At 52.9% G+C, this 18538-nt stretch overlaps 1 protein-coding gene across 1 annotated transcript in view; it reads right to left on the reverse strand.

The window, feature by feature from the left end:
* PAX7 (paired box 7) overlaps nucleotides 1–10725 on the reverse strand; it is a 116211-nt gene extending 105486 nt beyond the window's left edge. Inside the window, exons 1-5 of the mRNA XM_053997398.1 lie at nucleotides 10690–10725; nucleotides 10333–10535; nucleotides 7818–8053; nucleotides 7096–7225; nucleotides 5981–6109 (exon numbers count right to left, since the gene is read on the reverse strand). Coding sequence (XP_053853373.1) covers nucleotides 5981–6109; nucleotides 7096–7225; nucleotides 7818–8053; nucleotides 10333–10417 — 580 coding nt within the window. The 5' untranslated portion in view covers nucleotides 10418–10535; nucleotides 10690–10725. The remainder of the gene's footprint in view (nucleotides 1–5980; nucleotides 6110–7095; nucleotides 7226–7817; nucleotides 8054–10332; nucleotides 10536–10689) is intronic.
* Nucleotides 10726–18538: the final 7813 nt, after the last annotated feature.

Raw genomic sequence — 18538 nt, forward strand, 5'->3', positions numbered from 1 at the left:
AAATCCATTTAAAAGGCGACTGAAACCGCGTGGGGAAGAGGAGAGAAAAGTGGCAGCTGATAGAAACGGGCTTTTTTCCCCACTTCTTTTTAAGAATAATGCCCGTAAATACGGAATATCCGCAAAGCCAGGTCTGCAGAGGGCCTTGATTCGCTTTTTTTTTTTTCCCTCTTTTGTGGCAAACGCAATTTTCCCAAAGATCCTTCACCCTAATGCCGGAGCGAGTCCCTCCCCGCTGTTCTGTGTGCTTTAAAACCCCGCCGCGGAAATTCCCCTGAAAAATTTGGAAAAAGCTTCTCGTGGGGGTGGAATTTGGGGAGTGGGGGGTGTGAAACGGCGGCGGGGGAGGGGGAGGAAGGGGAGGTTAATCCGGGTTTAACGCCGTGATGCAGTCGCAGGACCAGGGCTCGGCTGATTGTGTTATCTCTCCCCAACATTTGGGTCTCCCATATTTCACCCAGCCAAATAGCTGCGAGGGAAAAGTGCGTATGGAGGCACTCCTGACGCCTCAGGAAAATATGTTATTAATATCTAAATAACTTCCCAATACTGTCTCTAAATCTCCCCTTCGCCACTCCAGATGATGAATTCGTTTGAAGTGTTCTCCCGTCTCATCTTCGCTCTCCCTCTCTCCCCCCTCCCCTTTTTTTCCTTTTTTTTTTTTTTTTTTTTTTTTTTTTTTTTTTTTTTTTCCCATACCCAGGCTTATTTCAAACTGGTAAATATCTAATTCCTTTAACCACGCTGCAGACACGTCTCTCTCCTCTCCCGCGCGCAATTCCCGCTTGGAAAAATCCTCCACGGGAGAGCGAGACCCAGCGCGGCCTGCGGCTGCTCCTTGAGATGATTCCGGGTTAAAAGCGGGCTTTTTTGGGGGGAGATCTGTTTGTTTGCAGCAGCCCCCGGATCGCGCGTTCCCCTCTCAGCCTCTCCTGCCTTTATTCCGGCTCTGCCCCCTCCCTGCCGGCCCAATTAGGGCCCAAACCTAAGATTAGGACGAGACCTGCCCGCTTCCTTCCTGCGCGGCTCTATCGCGGCTCCATCTCCCCCCTTCGCCCCAAATCTGCTTCCTCCCCGCCCCAGGTAATGAAATCACCTCCAAATTCCAGAGCAAACGCCTCCGACGCGTTTCCTCTCCCGGCTGGGGCTCCCCCACCTGCCTCTGACCCCGAGGCTTCCCTCCCCAGGGATGGATCCAGGGTGGATCCTTTTCTTCTCCCCCAAAAACGGGGGGAAGAGGGGAAAAAAAACCCCCAAGCCCGACCGAGCCCCGGATCTCAAACATCTCCCCCCTGTTCCTTCGCTCCCTGCCGTACGACCGAGCCCCGCTCGCCGCATCCTTGTCTCAAGTTTGTTTTTTCAAACGCCTCGTGTTCGATGATTCCCGTTTATTCCCTTCTCCAGCCTTATCTCTCCTCCTCTCTTCTCTCCTCCCCGTCACACTCGATTTAGGCAGGAGTTTATCTTGCGAACATTTGCCGACTTTGTTTATGTAGCCCAGGTTCCCGTTCCCAAAAGCCACTGTTTGCCTTTGTAATTGTTATCTGTGTTTATTGTTGTACCTCATTTGTCTCAGCTTTTTTTGTGACATGTAAGCTCCGTGTGCGCCCGCATCCAGCCCCCCCTCCTCCCTCTCCCTCTCCATTCTCCCTGCATTTTTTTTTTCTTCCTCTTTCCCTCTCTTCCCTCTCCTCTCGGCCTGAAATATGCACAGAATAACTCAGCCTAAAGCCAATGAATTGCTTGACACCTCCCTATCTCTTCTCCTGCCCCCCATTATTAGAGCTGATCCCGCTCGCAACACTCACAAATCCCGCCTGGGCTCTGTTTGATTAGATTGCCAACCTTTGGTAATCCCTTGATTTGATGAAGTGTCTGCTCGCGGCCCCCCCGCGCTTCTAAACACACATTTACCGAGGAGCCGCGTGTTGGTTTTTAAACCCGCGCCGATTGTTCGCTGATAAATCGGCCCCGCAGCCCCGCTCCCCTCTCCCGGCTCGGGGAACAAAGCCCCGGCCCAGCTCTGGGGGTCCCCCCTTCTCTTTCTGCTCCTCCCGAGCCCCCTCAAATCGGGCGGGACCCTCCGAACACCCCCCCCCCCCGCTCGCTGCGGGCCCCCAAAATCCGGGCGGGAGCGGCGCTGGCAGCTCCCGGCTGGAATTGTCCCTGTCCCCCCTCCCGCACTGTCCCCAGCCCCAGGGAACCCCGATCCCGCCGCTGTTCCCCCAAAATCAGGACCACGATCCCGCTGTTCCCTCAAAATCGGATCCCCGATCCCGCTGTTCCCCCAAAATTAGAATCCCTATCCTGCTGTTCCCCCAAAATCAGGACCACGATCCCGCTGTTCCCCCATAATTGGAATCCCGAGCCCGCCGTTGTTCCCCCAAAATCAACCGAGAGCACAAATTTGGGGGGGGGCACAGAGCGGAGTGCGGAGGGAGGGGAAGATTCCCTAAAAATTCGTGTTTTCACCCAAAAATACAACCCGGCTGTCCCTTCGAGCATCCCCCGCACCCCGCGGGGCTCTGGGGGGACAGGCCCGGCCTGGGGGGACACGCTCGGGTGGGGGGGACACGCCGGGGACCCCCCGGGTCTGGTGTCAATTAACTCCCCCCGCCCTTCCCGAGCGGCGCCCCCGAAATTTGGGGGTTCCCTAATTCCCCCCCTGCCCCCCCAGCGAGGGGGAGAGCAGCGCATGCCCTCCCTAATAAATAACAACAACCCCTAATAACAACAACAACAACAACAACAACAACAACAATAATAATAATAATAATAATAATAATAATAATAGTAAGTAACAACAACAAGTCGCTGTTAACAAGGAGATATATATATATATATATATATATATATATAAAATAAACATATATTAAAAAAATAAGAAAAAACCCAAAGTGAAGCCTCATGAATATCCGCCCAGGGCTAGCTGGAGTGAGCCGTTTAAAGATGAAAGTGCAAAGAAATAAAGGCTCAATTTAATCTGCCTTAAAACCCTTCAACTTAACGTTTGTGCTGGGAACTCAGAGAGTGAGTACTGATTGGGGATAAATACATTTCTTAGCATGCCTTGGAGCTATTACACCCTTCTCCAACACAGCTCCCTATTCAACAGCCACAGTTTTCATTACCAGCTCTAATAAGTCTTAACATTATTAAATGCCAAGCAGACGATAGAAAGAAACAGGCGCAGGGTGGAAGCTTTCTTTCCCACTTAAAAAGAGAGAGCATTTAGGGCTGTCTTCCCCCGGCTCCCCGCGAGGAGAACCCGCCACGGAGCGCTTGGCAGCGGCGGAAAAAAAAAAAAAAAAAAAAAAAAAAAGATTAAAAATAAAAAAAAAAAAAGCAAAAGCAAAGTTTTTTCGCCCCTTTCCCCCCGCAGCTCTCGGAAGGAGAAGTCGCGTTGGGCGCAGAAATGGATAAAAAAATTAGAAAAAAATCCCCCCTCCCTCCTCAAGCCGTGCGAGGCTGGGTTTGTTTTGGTGGGAGCCACCTGGAAATGAGAATTGGGTGGAGGGAGAAACAGCTCTGAGGAGATTTTAATAGAGGGATGCAAATCGCGGTCTTTCTCGGCAGAAACTGCGGGTTTTTCGAGCAGAAACTGCGTTTTTTTCGTGCAGAAATGCGGGTTTTTTTTCCGAGCAGAAATGCCGTTTTTTCGTGCAGAAATTGCGGTTTTTTCATGCAGAAATTGCGGTTTTTTCGTGCAGAAACTGCGGCGTTTCCCAGCGCGCAGCCGCCGCCCGCCAGTGCTTTACAAGCGGGCTCATCAATTATCTTAATTGGGGCCATTAAAACTTTCCCAGGCGTTAAAACTCGCCGGGGCAGCGGGAAATTCGCAATTTCGGACGCTCCTTTTGGAGATGCGCAGGACCCCAAAAATCCCCGAATCCACGCGCTTTTTCGGGGGGATTTCTCCTCGGCGCGGCCACAGAAAGCCGGGAATTGCGGAGAAATTGGGATTTCTCCGCGGGGCCGGCGGATTGTGCGCGCTCGGAGGGAGCGCGGCGCTCCACAGGCTCCGGCCGCGGGAATTTGCCCAAATTAGCCCCCTTTCATCCAGGAACGGGGGCTCGTGTTTGATTTGTCCGCGGCCTCACCCATGAAGGCAGAAGGGAGCGTTTTGTTTTGCCTCTTGACACGCACTTCTTGCGTGCTAATCAGGGATAAAAAGCTCCCCGCTCCTTCATTCTTAGGGGTTTTTTTTTAATTTTTTTTTTCTGTTCATTTGGGGGTGGCGACGGGAAAACGCGAGGACGGGGGTGAAAAAAAAAAAAAACCAAACCCAACCCGCGCTTTCAAAAATAAAGATATTTTTTCCGAGCGGCGAGCCTGGCTGAAAACACAACTCAAACCCCCCCAAATCTCCTTTCCCTCCCTCTAATAAAATTAAAAACACCCCGAAAGCGAGCGGGGGGAGCTTCTGGCGGACACAATGGCCCCGATTTGCAAATGAGCATCGCCCCTCTCCCAAATCACAGCAACATTTTGCAGCGTCCAACGGCTCGGCCTTTCTGCAGCAGCCGCTCCGATAATATTACAAAACTATCTAACAGCAGGGAGTTTTGAATAATTTATCTCCCTTTCTTCCCGTCCTCGGCCCTTTGTCCAAAAGTTTTTCTCCTCCTCGCGGAATTTTGAATGAGAATGGACGCGCCCTCCCTCCCCCATCCCTTTACTCCATTTTTAAGGCAGCCTCGGGTTTTTCCCCCTTTACCCCCCTTTCTTTTTTTTTTTTTTTTTCCTTTTTCTTTCTTTTTTTCTATTCTTTTTTTTTTTTTTTTTTTTTTTTTCTCCACTGTTTGCTTTTGTGGTCAGGAATCTTTTCCTTATAAAGCTTCAATAGACTCCAAGGTCTTTGTAAGTGAAGTTCATCCTCAAGGTTGGGAAAAGAGGGAAAAAAAAAAAAAACGGATCGGATCCTTAAAAAAAATCAAGTAAAATCCCTTTTGTCACCTTCATTTCCAGCTCCCGTGATGGGGGCTCGGGAGAGCCTTTTCTGCCTCAAAATTCCCCCCACGTGTCCCAAACTGGGACAAATTTGGGACTGGGGGAGAATCCCTCTCACCCCAGCAGCGGCGATGCCACAAATCCCCCAAAATCCCAACTCCGGCTCAAGCCCAGCCCGTCCTCGCTTTGCACCAATTCGAGAGAAAACCGGAAAATCCCAAGTCCCCCCTGCCTGGGACTCCCAAAATCGCCGTTTCCCCCCCAAAAATCGGCGGTTCCCCCCCAAAATCGCCTTTTTCCCCCCAAAAAAAGGCGCTCGTTTTGTGCCCGAACCGAGCTGCTCCAACTCCCCCTTTTACCCTGACGGATCTCACGGATGCTCCCTCAAAATTCCACTTTTTTTTGGTTTTTTTTTTTTGGAACCACGGCGCTGCCCGCGCTCCAGTTCCCACCCCCAGGCCCGCATTCCCAGCTGGGAAAAGTTGGAATTTTCCTGCCAGCGGGAGAAAACGCCGCGTTTGGGAGGCGATAACAGAGCCCCGCCACCGGCCTGGCTCGGAGCCTTCCCCCGCCTGCGCCGGGATCATTTTCCCTGGATGGTTTTCCCTGGATCATTTCCCCTGGATGGTTTCTCCTGGATCGTTTTCCCTGGGTAATTTTTCCCAGGGTAATTGGGGGGTGCAGCGCCGCTCCGGGGAACCCCCCCCGTGTCCCCTCGTCCCTAATTGATATTGATCGGCGCCATCGGTCACCTGTCAGCCCCGGTTCCAGGGGACCACTTAGGCGAAATCTGTTTAACAAATTCATTTACGGCCTCCGAGGTGCCTCTCCCCCCCTCCGGCCATTCCCGGCCCTTTTTATGGATAATTGATCCCGAGCAAAGCGCCGACAGCTCTTCCTCCTCCTGGCAGCCCCGCTCCCTGCAGGGATTTTTTGGGAAGAGCCAAACTCGGCGGCTCTGGAGCCACCCCCGGCGGGCAGGGCCGTGTCCCCGCTGTCCCCCCCGGCGCGGCGCGGGGACGCGCGGTACCTTTGTCGCCCAGGATGCCGTCGATGCTGTGCTTGGCCTTCTTGTCGCCGTCCTCCTCCTTCTTGTCGCAGTCCTCGTCCTCCTCCTTCTTGCCGAATTTGATGCGGAGCACGCGGCTAATCGAACTCACTAAACCTCGGACAGGCAAAGGCAGAAAGGCGAGTATAAGCTGCCTGGAAAAGCGCCGGGAACGCCGCTCCTCCCGCGGGAATGCACCTGCCGGCACCGCCGAGCCCCCGCGATCCCGCTGGCACCGGCATGTCCCAAAGGCCCGGGATGAGCCATCACCACGCGCCCTGTCACCCCGCAAGTCCCAAATTCCCCCCAGCTCCCAAGCCGGGATGGAGCTCCGGGCCTGCTCTGGCCCTACAGAGCCGCCCCAAAACCCGCAGGGACCTCGGAGCTGAGCCCCGCGGACACCCCGCACCCCAAAAACATCCTGCAGGCCGAGCTTGGGGGTGCAGCCCCGCTCCCCATGGATCCCGGGATCTTTCGGGATCTCACAGAGCCCTGAATCTAGTGGAGCTCTGTGGATCTCAGGACCTCGTGGATCTCTGGATCTAATGGATCTAATGGATGTCCGGGGATCTCCTGGATCTCTGAATCACATGGATTTCTGAATGTCTTGGGATCTCCTGGATCTCTGAGTCTGATGGATCTCTGGATCCCTCGGGATCCTCTGGGTCTCTGAATCCCTCGGGATCTCCTGGGTCTCTGGATCTCATCGATCTCCAGATCCCTTGGGATGTCCGGATCCCTCGGGATCTCTGCCCCATGGGGACGTTGCTGCGCATCCCCCACAGCGCAAATCCCAGCGGGACAAACCGGGCTCCCCTTTCCCCCTGGATTTGGGGGGCGCCTCTGGGGGTCTCCCCCTGCCCCAGCATCCCCCCGGCTTCCCAGGGAGCTGGAAAAAGGTGGGAAAAGGGCTTGGTTTGGCTTCGGTTTTGCAGCCGCCGAGGCACAAATCCCCCCCAGTCCTGGGCTTTGCTCGGGGCGATTTCCACCCCTCCATCCAAGCAGAGCCAGGAGGGTGTTTGGATCCTCTGGGAAACCTTTCCCGCGGGATAACCATTCCCCGGAGCCGGGGGAGTGTGGCCAAGCTGCCTTCTCACCTGAGGGCACCGTGCTGCGGTCGCAGTGGCCGTCCTTGAGCAGCCGGTCCCGGATCTCCCAGCTGAACATCCCGGGGTTCTCCCGCTTGTATTCCTCGATTTTCTTCTCCACGTCGGGAGTCGCGACCTGCTTTTGTGCCCAAGGGGCGCCGGGGTGTCCCCGCGGGGCGGCCACACGGGAAGGAAGGGAGGGAGAGCAGGGAAAAGCGCTTTTAATTCAAAAGAAGCAGCGCAGCTCAGCCCTGCGGGGCCGGGCTGCGGGGTTTGGGGTGGAAAATGGGGATTGGGAGCGGAGAAAGAAGGGAAATAAAGCTGGGGAAAGGCCCTGCTCCCCCAAATCCTAAAAGCGTGGTCTCTGGGGGCCGGGAGAGCCGGCAGGGTGGGATTACCCTGAGCTCTGGGGAGGCAGTGCAGGGGACACTTTTTGGGGTGTTTATGACATTTCCTATTCCCAAAGAACCCCGAATTCCCTGCTCCCCACAGCCCGCCGGGATCGCTCCAGCGCGCACCACTTGTTGCACGTGGAAGCCACAAAAAGGAAACCACTTGAATCCATTCAGCACCTCCAGCTCGGGCCCCGCTTTCTCCCCATCAGAGACCAAAAACCGCACCTCTATTAAAACCCTTTCCCCCCCTAAAAACATAAAAACCGCTGGGAAAACTCGCGCTGCAGCCCCAAGAAGAGGCGGAATTCTGGGGCGCGGTGCCCGCAGCGCACTCACCCTGGGCTTGCTGCCGCCGATGGCCCCGGGCCGGATGGATCCCGTCTCCTGGTAGCGGCAGAGGATTTTGGAGACGCAGCCGTGGGAGACGCGCAGCTGCCGGGAGATCACGCAGGGCCGGATGCCGTGGTGCGCCATCTCCACGATCTTGTGGCGGATGTGGTTGGGCAGCGGGCGCCCGTTGATGAAAACCCCTCCGAGCTGGTTCACCCTGCCCTGGCCCAGCGGCGTGGACACTGCGAGCGACAGAGCGGGGAAAGGCCGACCCAAAAAAAAAAAAAAAAAACGGGGAAAAGTTAAAATACGGCGGAAAACCCGACGTGTCCTTCCCCGCACCTCCCGCTCCTCTCCCGGGATTTGGAGGTTTGAAAGAAGGGGGAAACTCTCGCCCGTGCCCCGCGCTCCGTGTTTATCCCGGTGTTTATTTATCCAACCCGGTGTTTATTTATCCATCCCGGTGTTTGTTTATCCCGGCATCACGCGTGAGATTTTCCCATGGAAAGTGGGAAAATAAAAATCCCGCCCGAGCCGCGCGCCCATCCCCGAGACACCCCCGGTGTGTCCATCCCTGGAAATTTGTCCGGATTTGGGATTTCACACCTTGGTCTGAAACCATTCCAGGCGTTTAAAACGCAAGGAGATCCAAACCCTCACAACGAAACGCTCCCAAAACTTCCCCTTTCTCCCCCCAAAAAATCTCGCCTCGATTAATGGAGCTTCGCTTTCAAACAAACTTTTGGAAATCACCCCTGAAACACCCTCGGGGAGCTTTTTTTTGGGTGGTTTTGGGGTTTTTTTTTGGGTGGGTTTGGGGTGATTTTACCCCGCGGCCGCTTCGCCGCCGCCTCTGCGGGCGCGGGGGCAGCGGCGGCTCCTTCGCCCCCTCCCCAATTTATCGAACACCTCGCGCCGCAGATCTCGCAGATTAATACGATTTCACAGGCTGGAAATTAAAGCGAAAAGGAGGGGAGGCAGGACGGGAGGGGGCAGAACTCAGCTGGGTAATTTGCGCGAGGCTGGAGGGGGCGAGCGCCAGGCGAGGCGAGGGGGGCGGATTTTTAGTTCTTTTTCTTTTTCTTCTTCTTTTTTTTTTTTTTAATATATATAATTTTTTCCCTCCCCCTCCCCTCTCTCGCTACAAAGAAAAGTCGATTCCAGAAATTGCCTGGCGATTTAGCGAGAATCATGCACCGCTAATTCCGAGTCACTTTGGCCGGCGCTCCCTGGATGTATCATTATCGACAGATAACACTCGAGTGGCCAATTTTACATTCAAGAGCCGCTAAAAGCGCCGGCCGCTCTCTCCTTTCATTATTCCCAGTCATGTTGTGCAAATATTGTTGTAATCCTTTGATCCTTTCCCTTGCCGTCTGTTTTACTTCATTTGCTACAGAAAAGCACTTCAGCAAATCCCCGCGCCCTGTGTGTTTTGCAGCCTGCGTGGTTTTCCGCGGGTTTGCGATTCGCCACTTGAGCACGGCCGGGATGAAATTTTCCCCGCTTTTAATAAATGCGGCCAGAGGGGTCCAGGCTAGAAATTTGCTTTTTTTTCCTTGCTTTTTTTTTCATTTTTTCCTTTTTTTTTTTTTTTTTTTTTTTTTTTTTGGGGAACGTGTGTGCCTGGAAATAATCGCCCCCCGCGTGACAAAGGCACGGTGGAGGGAGGATGGGTGACACTCGGCGAAGTGACAGCTCCCGAGTCCCGGCCAAGGACATCATCCCGGCTTCCCGCTGCTCCCCGGACCAAGGTTTTTATTCCTATTTTCCCCTCCGAAAAGTTAAATCCCATCAGTTTGGTTGTTTTTCCCCCCGCTTTGACGCGGAGGTGAAATTGTCGGGACGTTAAAAAAACAACCCGCCAGAAAAAAAAAAAAAAAACAAAAAACAAAAAAAAAAAAACCAACCCCCCCCCAAAAAAACCCCAAAAGCGGGAGAAGCTGCCCCAAAGCCCCTGCGGGATACCCGGGAATGCTCGAACCACGGGAAAAACAGCAAAGCAAATCCCGGGAATTCACGAGGAGCGCGGCGGGAAGGGGCTGGGAACGGGGTGAGAAGTTGGGAGAATTTCAGGGAACCCCCCAGGAGCGGAGCTCAGCCGCACCCCCCGCCCCAAGGGCCCCGGGTGATTCCAGAGGGATGGAGCGGCGCTTTTAGGGATGGAGCGGTGCTTTTCCAGAGCTAAGAGTCCCCCCACCCCGGTTATTCCAGAGGGACGGAGCGGGACTTTTCCAGACCTAAAGCCCCCCCTGGTTATTCCAGAGGGATGGAGCGGGGCTTTTCCAGCGCTCAGACCCCTCCCGGGTAATTCCAGAGGGATGGAGCGGCGCTTTTAGGGACGGAGCGAGGCTTTTCCAGACCAAAACACCCCCCCGGTTATTCCAGAGGGATGGAGCGGCGCTTTTCCAGAGCTAAGAGTCCTCCCCCCGGGTAATTCCAGAGGGAAGGAGCGGCGATTTTCCAGACCTAGCCCCCCGCGGGTGATTGCAGAGCGCTTCTCCAGGTTTTCCAGACCTACCTTCCAGCGGGAAGCCGGTGCGGGGGTAGTTCTGCCCCGGCGCCGGGCGCATCATCCGCGGCACCGTCCCGGGCAGCGCTGCCATGGTCGGGGGGCGGCGGCGGCCGAGGGGCTCCGGTGCGGACCGGGGCTGGGGGGGACACCGGGCACAACCGGGGGGGCTGCGGGGCCGCCTCCTCCGACCTTCCCAGCCCTTCCAGCGGCTGCAAAATAAGGGAGAAATCTGGGCTCCGAGCGAGGAAAAAAAAAAATTAAAAAAAAAAAACAACCCGACAACGATTCAAAAAATCAGCGGAAAAATCAAAATGCTGCAACGCTCGGGATGAAAGGGGTGGGGATGGAGGGGGGATCACCCACCAGAAATTCCCGGGAAAGTTTGGGGGCTGTGTCCCGAGCGGCCGCTCCGCTGGAATGTCACCCGGGAAGAGCAGGAACAGCCAAAGTTGCCGGGGAGCTGGGCTGGGCTTAGGGCTGGCTCGGGGCTGGTTTGGGGCTGGCTCGGGGCTGGTTTAGGGCTGGCTCGGGGCTGGTTTAGGGCTGGCTCGGGGCTGGTTTGGGGCTGGCTCGGGGCTGGTTTGGGGCTGGCTCGGGGCTGGTTTGGGGCTGGCTCGGGGCTGGTTTAGGGCTGGCTCGGGGGGCAGAGCGGGGGGAGCCGCGGCCCCCCGGATTCGCTCGGTGCGCTGCGGTTCTTCCTCCTCGCGGCGCGGTTGTGGCAGCGCTGGAGGAGGAGGAGGAGGAGGAGGAGGAGGAGGAGGAGGCTGGAAGTTGCTCCGGCGGGGAAGTTGGGGCGGTGGGAAGGACGGGCGGGCTCTGATAGGCTCCGGCTCCTTTCTTTTATGGGAAGGGGGATCCGCGCCCGGCCCCGGCACCAATGGGAGCGGAGCCCCGCGCTCCTTCCCAGAGGTTTTTTTGGGATGTTTTTGGTCATTCTCAGGCGCCTCATGGAAAGCTGGGGTGTCCCTCGAGCGGCTGGGAAAGATTTGGGGTGAAACAGAGCAGGAAAAAAAATCAGGAATTGGGGGGTTGTGGGTGTTCGGGGGATTTTTGGTGGGTTTTTGGGGATTTTTTAGGGTTTTTTCCCCCTAAGCAGATTCCAGGAGGGGAAAAGCGGGCGGGACATGGGCTGAGCCCGGCTCGTGGTGGGGGAATTGCGGAGTGGATTGAAAAATAAAATAAAATAAAATAATGCAAATTTTAAAAAATGAGGCAAAATAGGATGGAAATAAAATAATAAAAAATTTAAATATATTAAAATTAGAAGCAATTAAAATAAGTAAAATTAAAGTAAGTAACAATTAAAATAAGTTACAGTTAAATTTTTTTTTTTCAAAAAGAAACCCAAATTAAATAATAAATAAATGGAATAACAAGAAATAAATGCGATAAATAAATTAATTGATTAATTAAATGCTCCCCTAAGATGCCCACCCGAGCTCGGCGCTCCTCACCGCGCTCCCTCCGCGGGGTTTGGAGCCGCTTTTCCCCCTTTTCCCATCCCTCCCTGGGGGGGTGTGAAAGGCTCACCCCGACCCCCCCACTCTGTGGCACCGGCCCAGCGCCCCCACACCTTCCCCAGCCCAGAGGCCGCCCTCATTAACTAACAACCCGTTAATTACGGGGCGGGTTCAGGGCCGGCCCCGGCGGAGAATTCCCGATTTTCCCCCAAAAGCTGCGGGAGCTTTGGGAATGAGCGCGCAGCGGGACGTGACGCCGGCGCCGGCGCTGCCTTTTGTTCGCAGCTGTAAAAGGGACTCGGCCCCGCCGCCTCCGCCGCCCCCTCCCCAAAAACCCCCCCGGAGCGCCAGCGCCGCCCCGGCCCCAAACGCCGGCCCCAAACCCCGTCCCCACCCTCAAACTCTGTCCCGACCCCCTCTGCTACCTCCAAAACCCCGTCCTGGCCACCTCAAACCCCGTCCTGGCCACCCCAAATCCTGTCCTGGCCACCCCCTAACCCCGTCCTGGCCACCCCCAAACCCTGTCCTGGCCACCCCAAAATCCCATCCTGGCCACCCCAAATCCTGTCCTGGCCACCCCCTAACCCCGTCCTGGCCATCCCCTAACCCTGTCCTGGCCACCCCAAAATCCCATCCTGGCCACCTCAAACCCCGTCCTGGCCACCCCCAAACTCCATCCTGGCCCCCTCTGCCACCCCAAAACCCCAAAATCCCATCCTGGCCACCCCGAAACTCCGTCCCGGCCCCCTCTGCCACCCCCAAAATCCGCCCTGGCCACCCCCAAACCCGTCCTGACCACCCCCCGCCACCCCAAAACCCCGTCTTGGCCACCCCCAAACCCGTCCTGACCACCCCCGCCACCCCCAAACTCCGTCCCGGCCCCCTCTGCCACCCCCAAAATCCGCCCTGGCCACCCCCAAACCCGTCCTGACCACCCCCGCCACCCCAAAACCCCGTCTTGGCCACCCCCAGACTCCGTCCCGGCCCCCTCTGCCGCCCCCAGCCCGCCCCGCTCCTTCCTCGGCTTTGCTTTGGGGTTAGACCCGGCCTGGAGCCCAGTCCTCAGCCTCAGCTCGGCCTAAAGCCGCGCCTAAACCTGCGCGCTTTGGGGTTTGCTGCCTTTCCATCCTCCAATCACCCCAGTCCCCATCCAAAATGAATTTTAAGAGCCGACAGTGTGAGGATGGAGAAAAGCGATTTTAAAATCTTCCCGAGGTGTCAAATTGCGCCCAACTCTGAGCTCGGCTCAGGCGTGACTTTGGCAAAGGAAAATAAATCTCGCTCCTTCCCAAAAAAACGCCAATTCCCGGAGTGTTCGGGGGGAAAAGCCCCGGCCCCGCCGCATTCCTGCCGCCGTAATTCAATTATTTGCCGGGATGGGGGGGAAGGAGCCTGGGAATAAAGTTGAAAATTAAATATTTCTGCTCTCCCGGCGCTGGGGGAAGGTGAAGCGCCGGGAGCCGAGCCCGAGCCCTCCTTCCCCGCCGCTCTGGGGTCACCTCGCCGCCAGGAAAATCCCGCACTTCAAACGCCGCGTTTGTTTTCCCTCCTTCCCCCGCCCCGTTCTGCTGGAACTGGGGGAAGATTCGGCACTTTCAGGCCAAAAAAAAAAAAAAAAAAAAAAAAATTCACTTTCTCCTTCACTTTCCTCCGGGCAGTGGCCACGCAAAGAGCTCCATTTATTCTTGTCATGATTCGTGTCACTATTATTATTATTATTATTATTATTATTATTATTATTATTATTATTATTATTATTATTATTATTATTATTATTATTATTGTTGTTGTTGTTGTTGTTGTTGTTGTTGTAATTTTAATTTTTTTATTATTATTATTTTGAGGGGAGTCAGGCGGCCGCACCCCGGGGTCTGCCCGAGGGGGGTCAGGGGGTGACAGGGACTGTCCCCACCGGGGGAGGGGACAGCCATGTCCCCACCCATCACCCCAAAAATCCGCTCCAGGAGGGCTCACCTGCGCCAAATCCTTTTTGGGGTTAAATTTGAATTTTTTTTCTTTTCTTTTTTTTTTTTTTTTCAGTTTTCCCATCTTCTCTCGGCTCTGCCTGGTGGACAAAAACCGAGCCCGGTTCTCTGGATTAGAGCCGGCATCCACCGGGATGAGGAGCGCGGAATTCCCGGAGCTTTCCCGGCGGGAATTGCGCTCCCGGCGCATCTCCATGGTTTCCTAAGGTATGTTCCTGCTCGATAAATGCCGCGATTCCCGCGGGAGCGCGCGCTGGGATCGGGCTGGGATGATTTGGGATTTTTTAGGAGCATCCCGTTATCCCCCGCATCCCTCGCGAGAGGGTTTCCAGCTCGGAAAGGCGGATTTTTGGGATGAAAGAGCTCCACATCCCATTTTCTCCATGGAAAAGACGCTGTCAGGTTGATTAAACCCGTCTGGAAAATTTCCTCAATCAGCGATTTTATTTATTACAATTCTCCTCAAAAAGCCCTTTTAAAAAATTACTTTTATTAATTAGGATTCGCCTCAAAAAGTCCTTCACTTATTTTCTTATTTTTTTATTTTTTTTTTAGGGATGTCATCCCATTTCTGGAGCGGAGCGCATCTAGGGAGGAGAAATTCCCTTGGAAAATCACTCGGAGGCTGCTCGGGAGGAAAACCTGGAGGATTCGATCCCGATTTTCAACACAAGGACGGAGAAAGAAAAACCAAACAGAGCCCAAAAGCGCCCGGGGATGAATTCTTTAATGAAAAGTTGGTTCCTCGCGCAACCCCAGGAAGATTGTGGATGGGGGAAGGTTTTCCAGGGGAGATCCCGCGGATGGTTATTTTCCCAAGCGATTATCCCAGAAATCTCCCTTTAAAGGGAGAGAAATCCACCTTGGGCCAGGGGGATGGAAAGGGAAACGTTTCCGCGGGATTTCCGCCTTTTCCCGGAGTCAGCGCCGGGAAGAGCCGGGACAGGCGGGGCCGGAGGGCTCCTCGTCCCGGGAAAGGCAGGAACGGGGAACAGCCGAGGGAAAATCGGGGGAAAGGGGCTGGGAGCGGGGAAAGAGCAATTAGTGAATGAATAAAGTAATGAGTTTAATGAATTCTCCTTTTCCAGGAGCGGGGAATCCAGCGGTGTCCCCAGGAGATCCCGGGTGTCCCCGGGAGTGTCCCCGGGAGTGTCCCCGGGAGTGTCCCCAGGAGATCCCAGCAACGTCCCCGGCAGATTCCAGGTGTCCCCTGGAGTGTCCCAGGAGTGTCCCCAGGAGTGTCCCAGCAGATCCAGAGTGTCCCCCAGGTGACCCCGAGTGTCCCCAGGAGATCCAGGGTGATCCCAGGAGTGTCCCCAGGAGCATCCCCAGGGGATCCTAAGTGTCCCCAGGAGATCCCAGGTGTCCTGAGGAGTGTCCCCAGCAGACCCCGGGTGTCCCCAGGGGTGTCCCCAGATGATCCCAAATGTCCCCAGGAGATTTTGGGTGTCCCCAGATGATCCCAAATGTCCCCAGGAGATTTTGGGTGTTCCCAGGAGTGTCCCCAGGAGGTCCCGGGTGTCCCCAACACACCCAGAGTGTCCCTGGAATGTCCCCAGGAGTGTCCCAGCAAATCCCAGGAGTGTCCCCAGAGTGTCCCCAGGAGATTCTGTGTGTCCCCAGCATATCCCGAGGTGATCCCAAGAGTTTCCCGAGGTGATCCAAAATGTCCTCAGGATCGTCCCCAGCAGACCCCGGGCGTCCCCAGGAATGTCCCCAGGATCGTCCCCACAGATCCCGGGTGTCCCCAGGAGTGTCCCCAGGATCGTCCCCAGCAGATCCCGGGTGTCCCCAGGAGTGTCCCCAGGTTTGTCCCCAGCAGATCCCGGGTGTCCCAGCAGTGTCCCAGCAGTGTCCCCGGTTTGTTTTTCCCAGACCCCAAAGCCGAGGATCAAAGTCCCGGGCGGGGCTCAAAGGGCGGAGCGGCCCCGCCCCGGGCCGGGTTTAACTCGGCCTGGAACCGATCCCTGATCCAAGCCCGACATCTCCGGGATGAGCCGGGAACTTTCATGGGATAAATCCCAACCGCGAGGCTGCAGCGGCCCCGTTCCCGCTTTGCACCCCGACATTCCCCGGTCCCACAGAATTCCCGTCCCAGACCGGGTTCCTGGAGCGGGATTAAATCCCCTTTTCCCGAGGCTCTCCCCGCTCCGGGCTCCGATGGGGTTTTCCCGGATTTCCCGGGATCCCGGGGCTCTTCCCGCCGGTCCCGCCCGGATCTGCCTCTGGAATAACGCCTGGAATCAGGAGCCGAGGGATCCCAAGGGAATCTGAGATTCCCAAGAGATCCCAAGGGGCTCTGGAGAAGGGACAGGGCTGGGAAAGGCCGGGGCGGGGGAAATTGGGATTGGGATTTGTGGGAAATTCTCTCTTGGAGATCTCCAGCCCCTGGGGTGGGATGGGATCCATAAAAATCCACAATTCCCCAAATTCCCACACCAGCTGCATCCATGTGGGATTCCCACCCCAATCCCCATTCCCACATAATTCCCAAACCGTTCCAGCTGCATCCGTGGGGGATTCCCACCCCAATCACCTCCATGGGATTGGGGTCTCTCCTGCTTTTTGGGAGAATCTCCGTGGGTTTTTGGGAAGCAATTCCATGGGATTAGGGATCTGTCCTGCTTTTTAGGGGGACATTTCCATGGGGTTTTGGATCTGTGCTGCTTTTTGAGGAGAATTTCCATGGGACTGGGGCCTGTCCTTATTTTTGGGAGCATCTCCATGGGATTTTGGGAAGCACTTCCGTGGGTTTTAGGACCAGTGCTGCTTTTCTGGGAAACATCTCCATGGGATTTAGGATCTGTGCTGCTTTTTGAGGAGAATTTCCATGGGATTGGGATCTGTGCTGCTTTTTGAGGAGAATTTCCATGGGATTGGGATCTGTGCTGCTTTTTGAGGAGAATTTCCATGGGATTGGGGCCTGTCCCACTTTTTGGGGAGCATCTCCCTGCATCCAGGGATGGCGGGATCCGCCGGATCTCCGTTTGCCGGGGTGAATTAACAGCACAATTCCCCGTTCCCAATTGGTGTCCCAGGTGGAAAATTCCTCCCTTTGTGCTTCCCGAGCCATTTTTCCCCATTTGAATTCCAAGGGAATTCGTTCCCTGCTCTGGATTCTGCTCTCTGCCACCGGAGCTCCGCGTTCCCGTTAATTCCCTCATTTCATTCTCCGCGCCGAGCAGGAAAAAAGGGAATTACGGAGCTCCCGTCCCCTTCTCCCTCGGAATTCCGGGCTCAGCTGGGGAAAAGCCTGGAATGGCCCAGGGAACAGGATGGGAAACGGGAAAAGCATTCCCAGATGGAATCCCTTGCTGGGATTAATGAGGAGAATTATTGATATTTAATAGACATATTAAATATAATATATTATATATAATTTTAATAGAAAGTATAAAAATTATAATATAATATAATATAATATAATATAATATAATATAATATAATATAATATAATATAATATAATATAATATAATATAATATTACAATATAATATATAATATATATTATATAAACTGTATATTATATTATATAAAACCGATAATATATATTTATATATTATATACAATATAATATATTATATATATAACATATATATAATATATTATCTATTTTAATAGATATATTAAATATAATATTATCTATAAACCACGTAAATATGTAAAAATTATAAAATTATACATAATTAGATATTTCTATATAAAATATAGAAATATATAAAATTATGTATAATTTTATATATTTATATGAAATAGAAATAGAAATAGAAATAGAAATAGAAATAGAAATGGAAATAGAAATAGAAATAGAAATAGAAATACACACACACACGTAATTCTTGATCCCGGTCTAACAAAGCCTCGCCTGTCGCACCAGCTGAGGTAAAGCCAGGCCTAAATCCCACTGGGAATCCAAGAAACTCTGGCAGGAATTCCAGCAGGAGGAGCATGAAGGTTAAAAAACCCGGCAGGAACAAGTCTGTGATCCCAAATATTGATCAAAATCAGAAATTATCACTAAGAAACTCCCCCAAATTGATAAAAATCTGGAATTATCAATGAAGTCATGAAATATTGGTGGAAATCAGGAATTATCAATAATAAATTCTCAAAATATTGATGGAAATCAATATAAATTATCAATTATGGAAATCAATGATCAGTAATAAACTCTCACAAATATTGATTAAATCAGGGGTTGTCAATAATAAACTCTCAAAAAATTGATAGAAATCAGGAATTATCAATAATAAACTCACACAAATATTGATTAAATCAGGGATTATCAATAATAAACTATTATTATTATTATTATTATTATTATTACTACTACTACTACTATTATTATAATTACTATTAATTGTAATAATGCTGTCAACTCTAAATCATACAAATAAATTGATAAAACAATAAAGAAAAGGAGAAATAAAATAATTGGGGACACCTTTAATTGTAGGATTGAGACTTCAACAGGAATTATTTTAATATTCACACAGTTCGTATTATTTATTTACATTAATTATTACGTATTTATATTTTATATTATATTTTATTGCATTAATTATTACTTATTTTATATTCACACTTGAGTATTTGTTAATATTTTATTAATATTTTATAGCCCAAACCTTGGAGGTCATACAGAATTCAATGGGAAAAGAAAGGGATTTTCCATGGAAAATAAAGCACATTCCAGGGGTTCAGAGCAGGAACAGGAATTTAGGGAATTTTTATGGGATTTTTATCGATCCCATCCCTCTCTCCCCC

The sequence above is a fragment of the Vidua macroura genome, chromosome 23 (assembly GCF_024509145.1).
Source record: "Vidua macroura isolate BioBank_ID:100142 chromosome 23, ASM2450914v1, whole genome shotgun sequence".
Classification (NCBI taxonomy): Eukaryota; Metazoa; Chordata; class Aves; order Passeriformes; family Viduidae; genus Vidua; species Vidua macroura.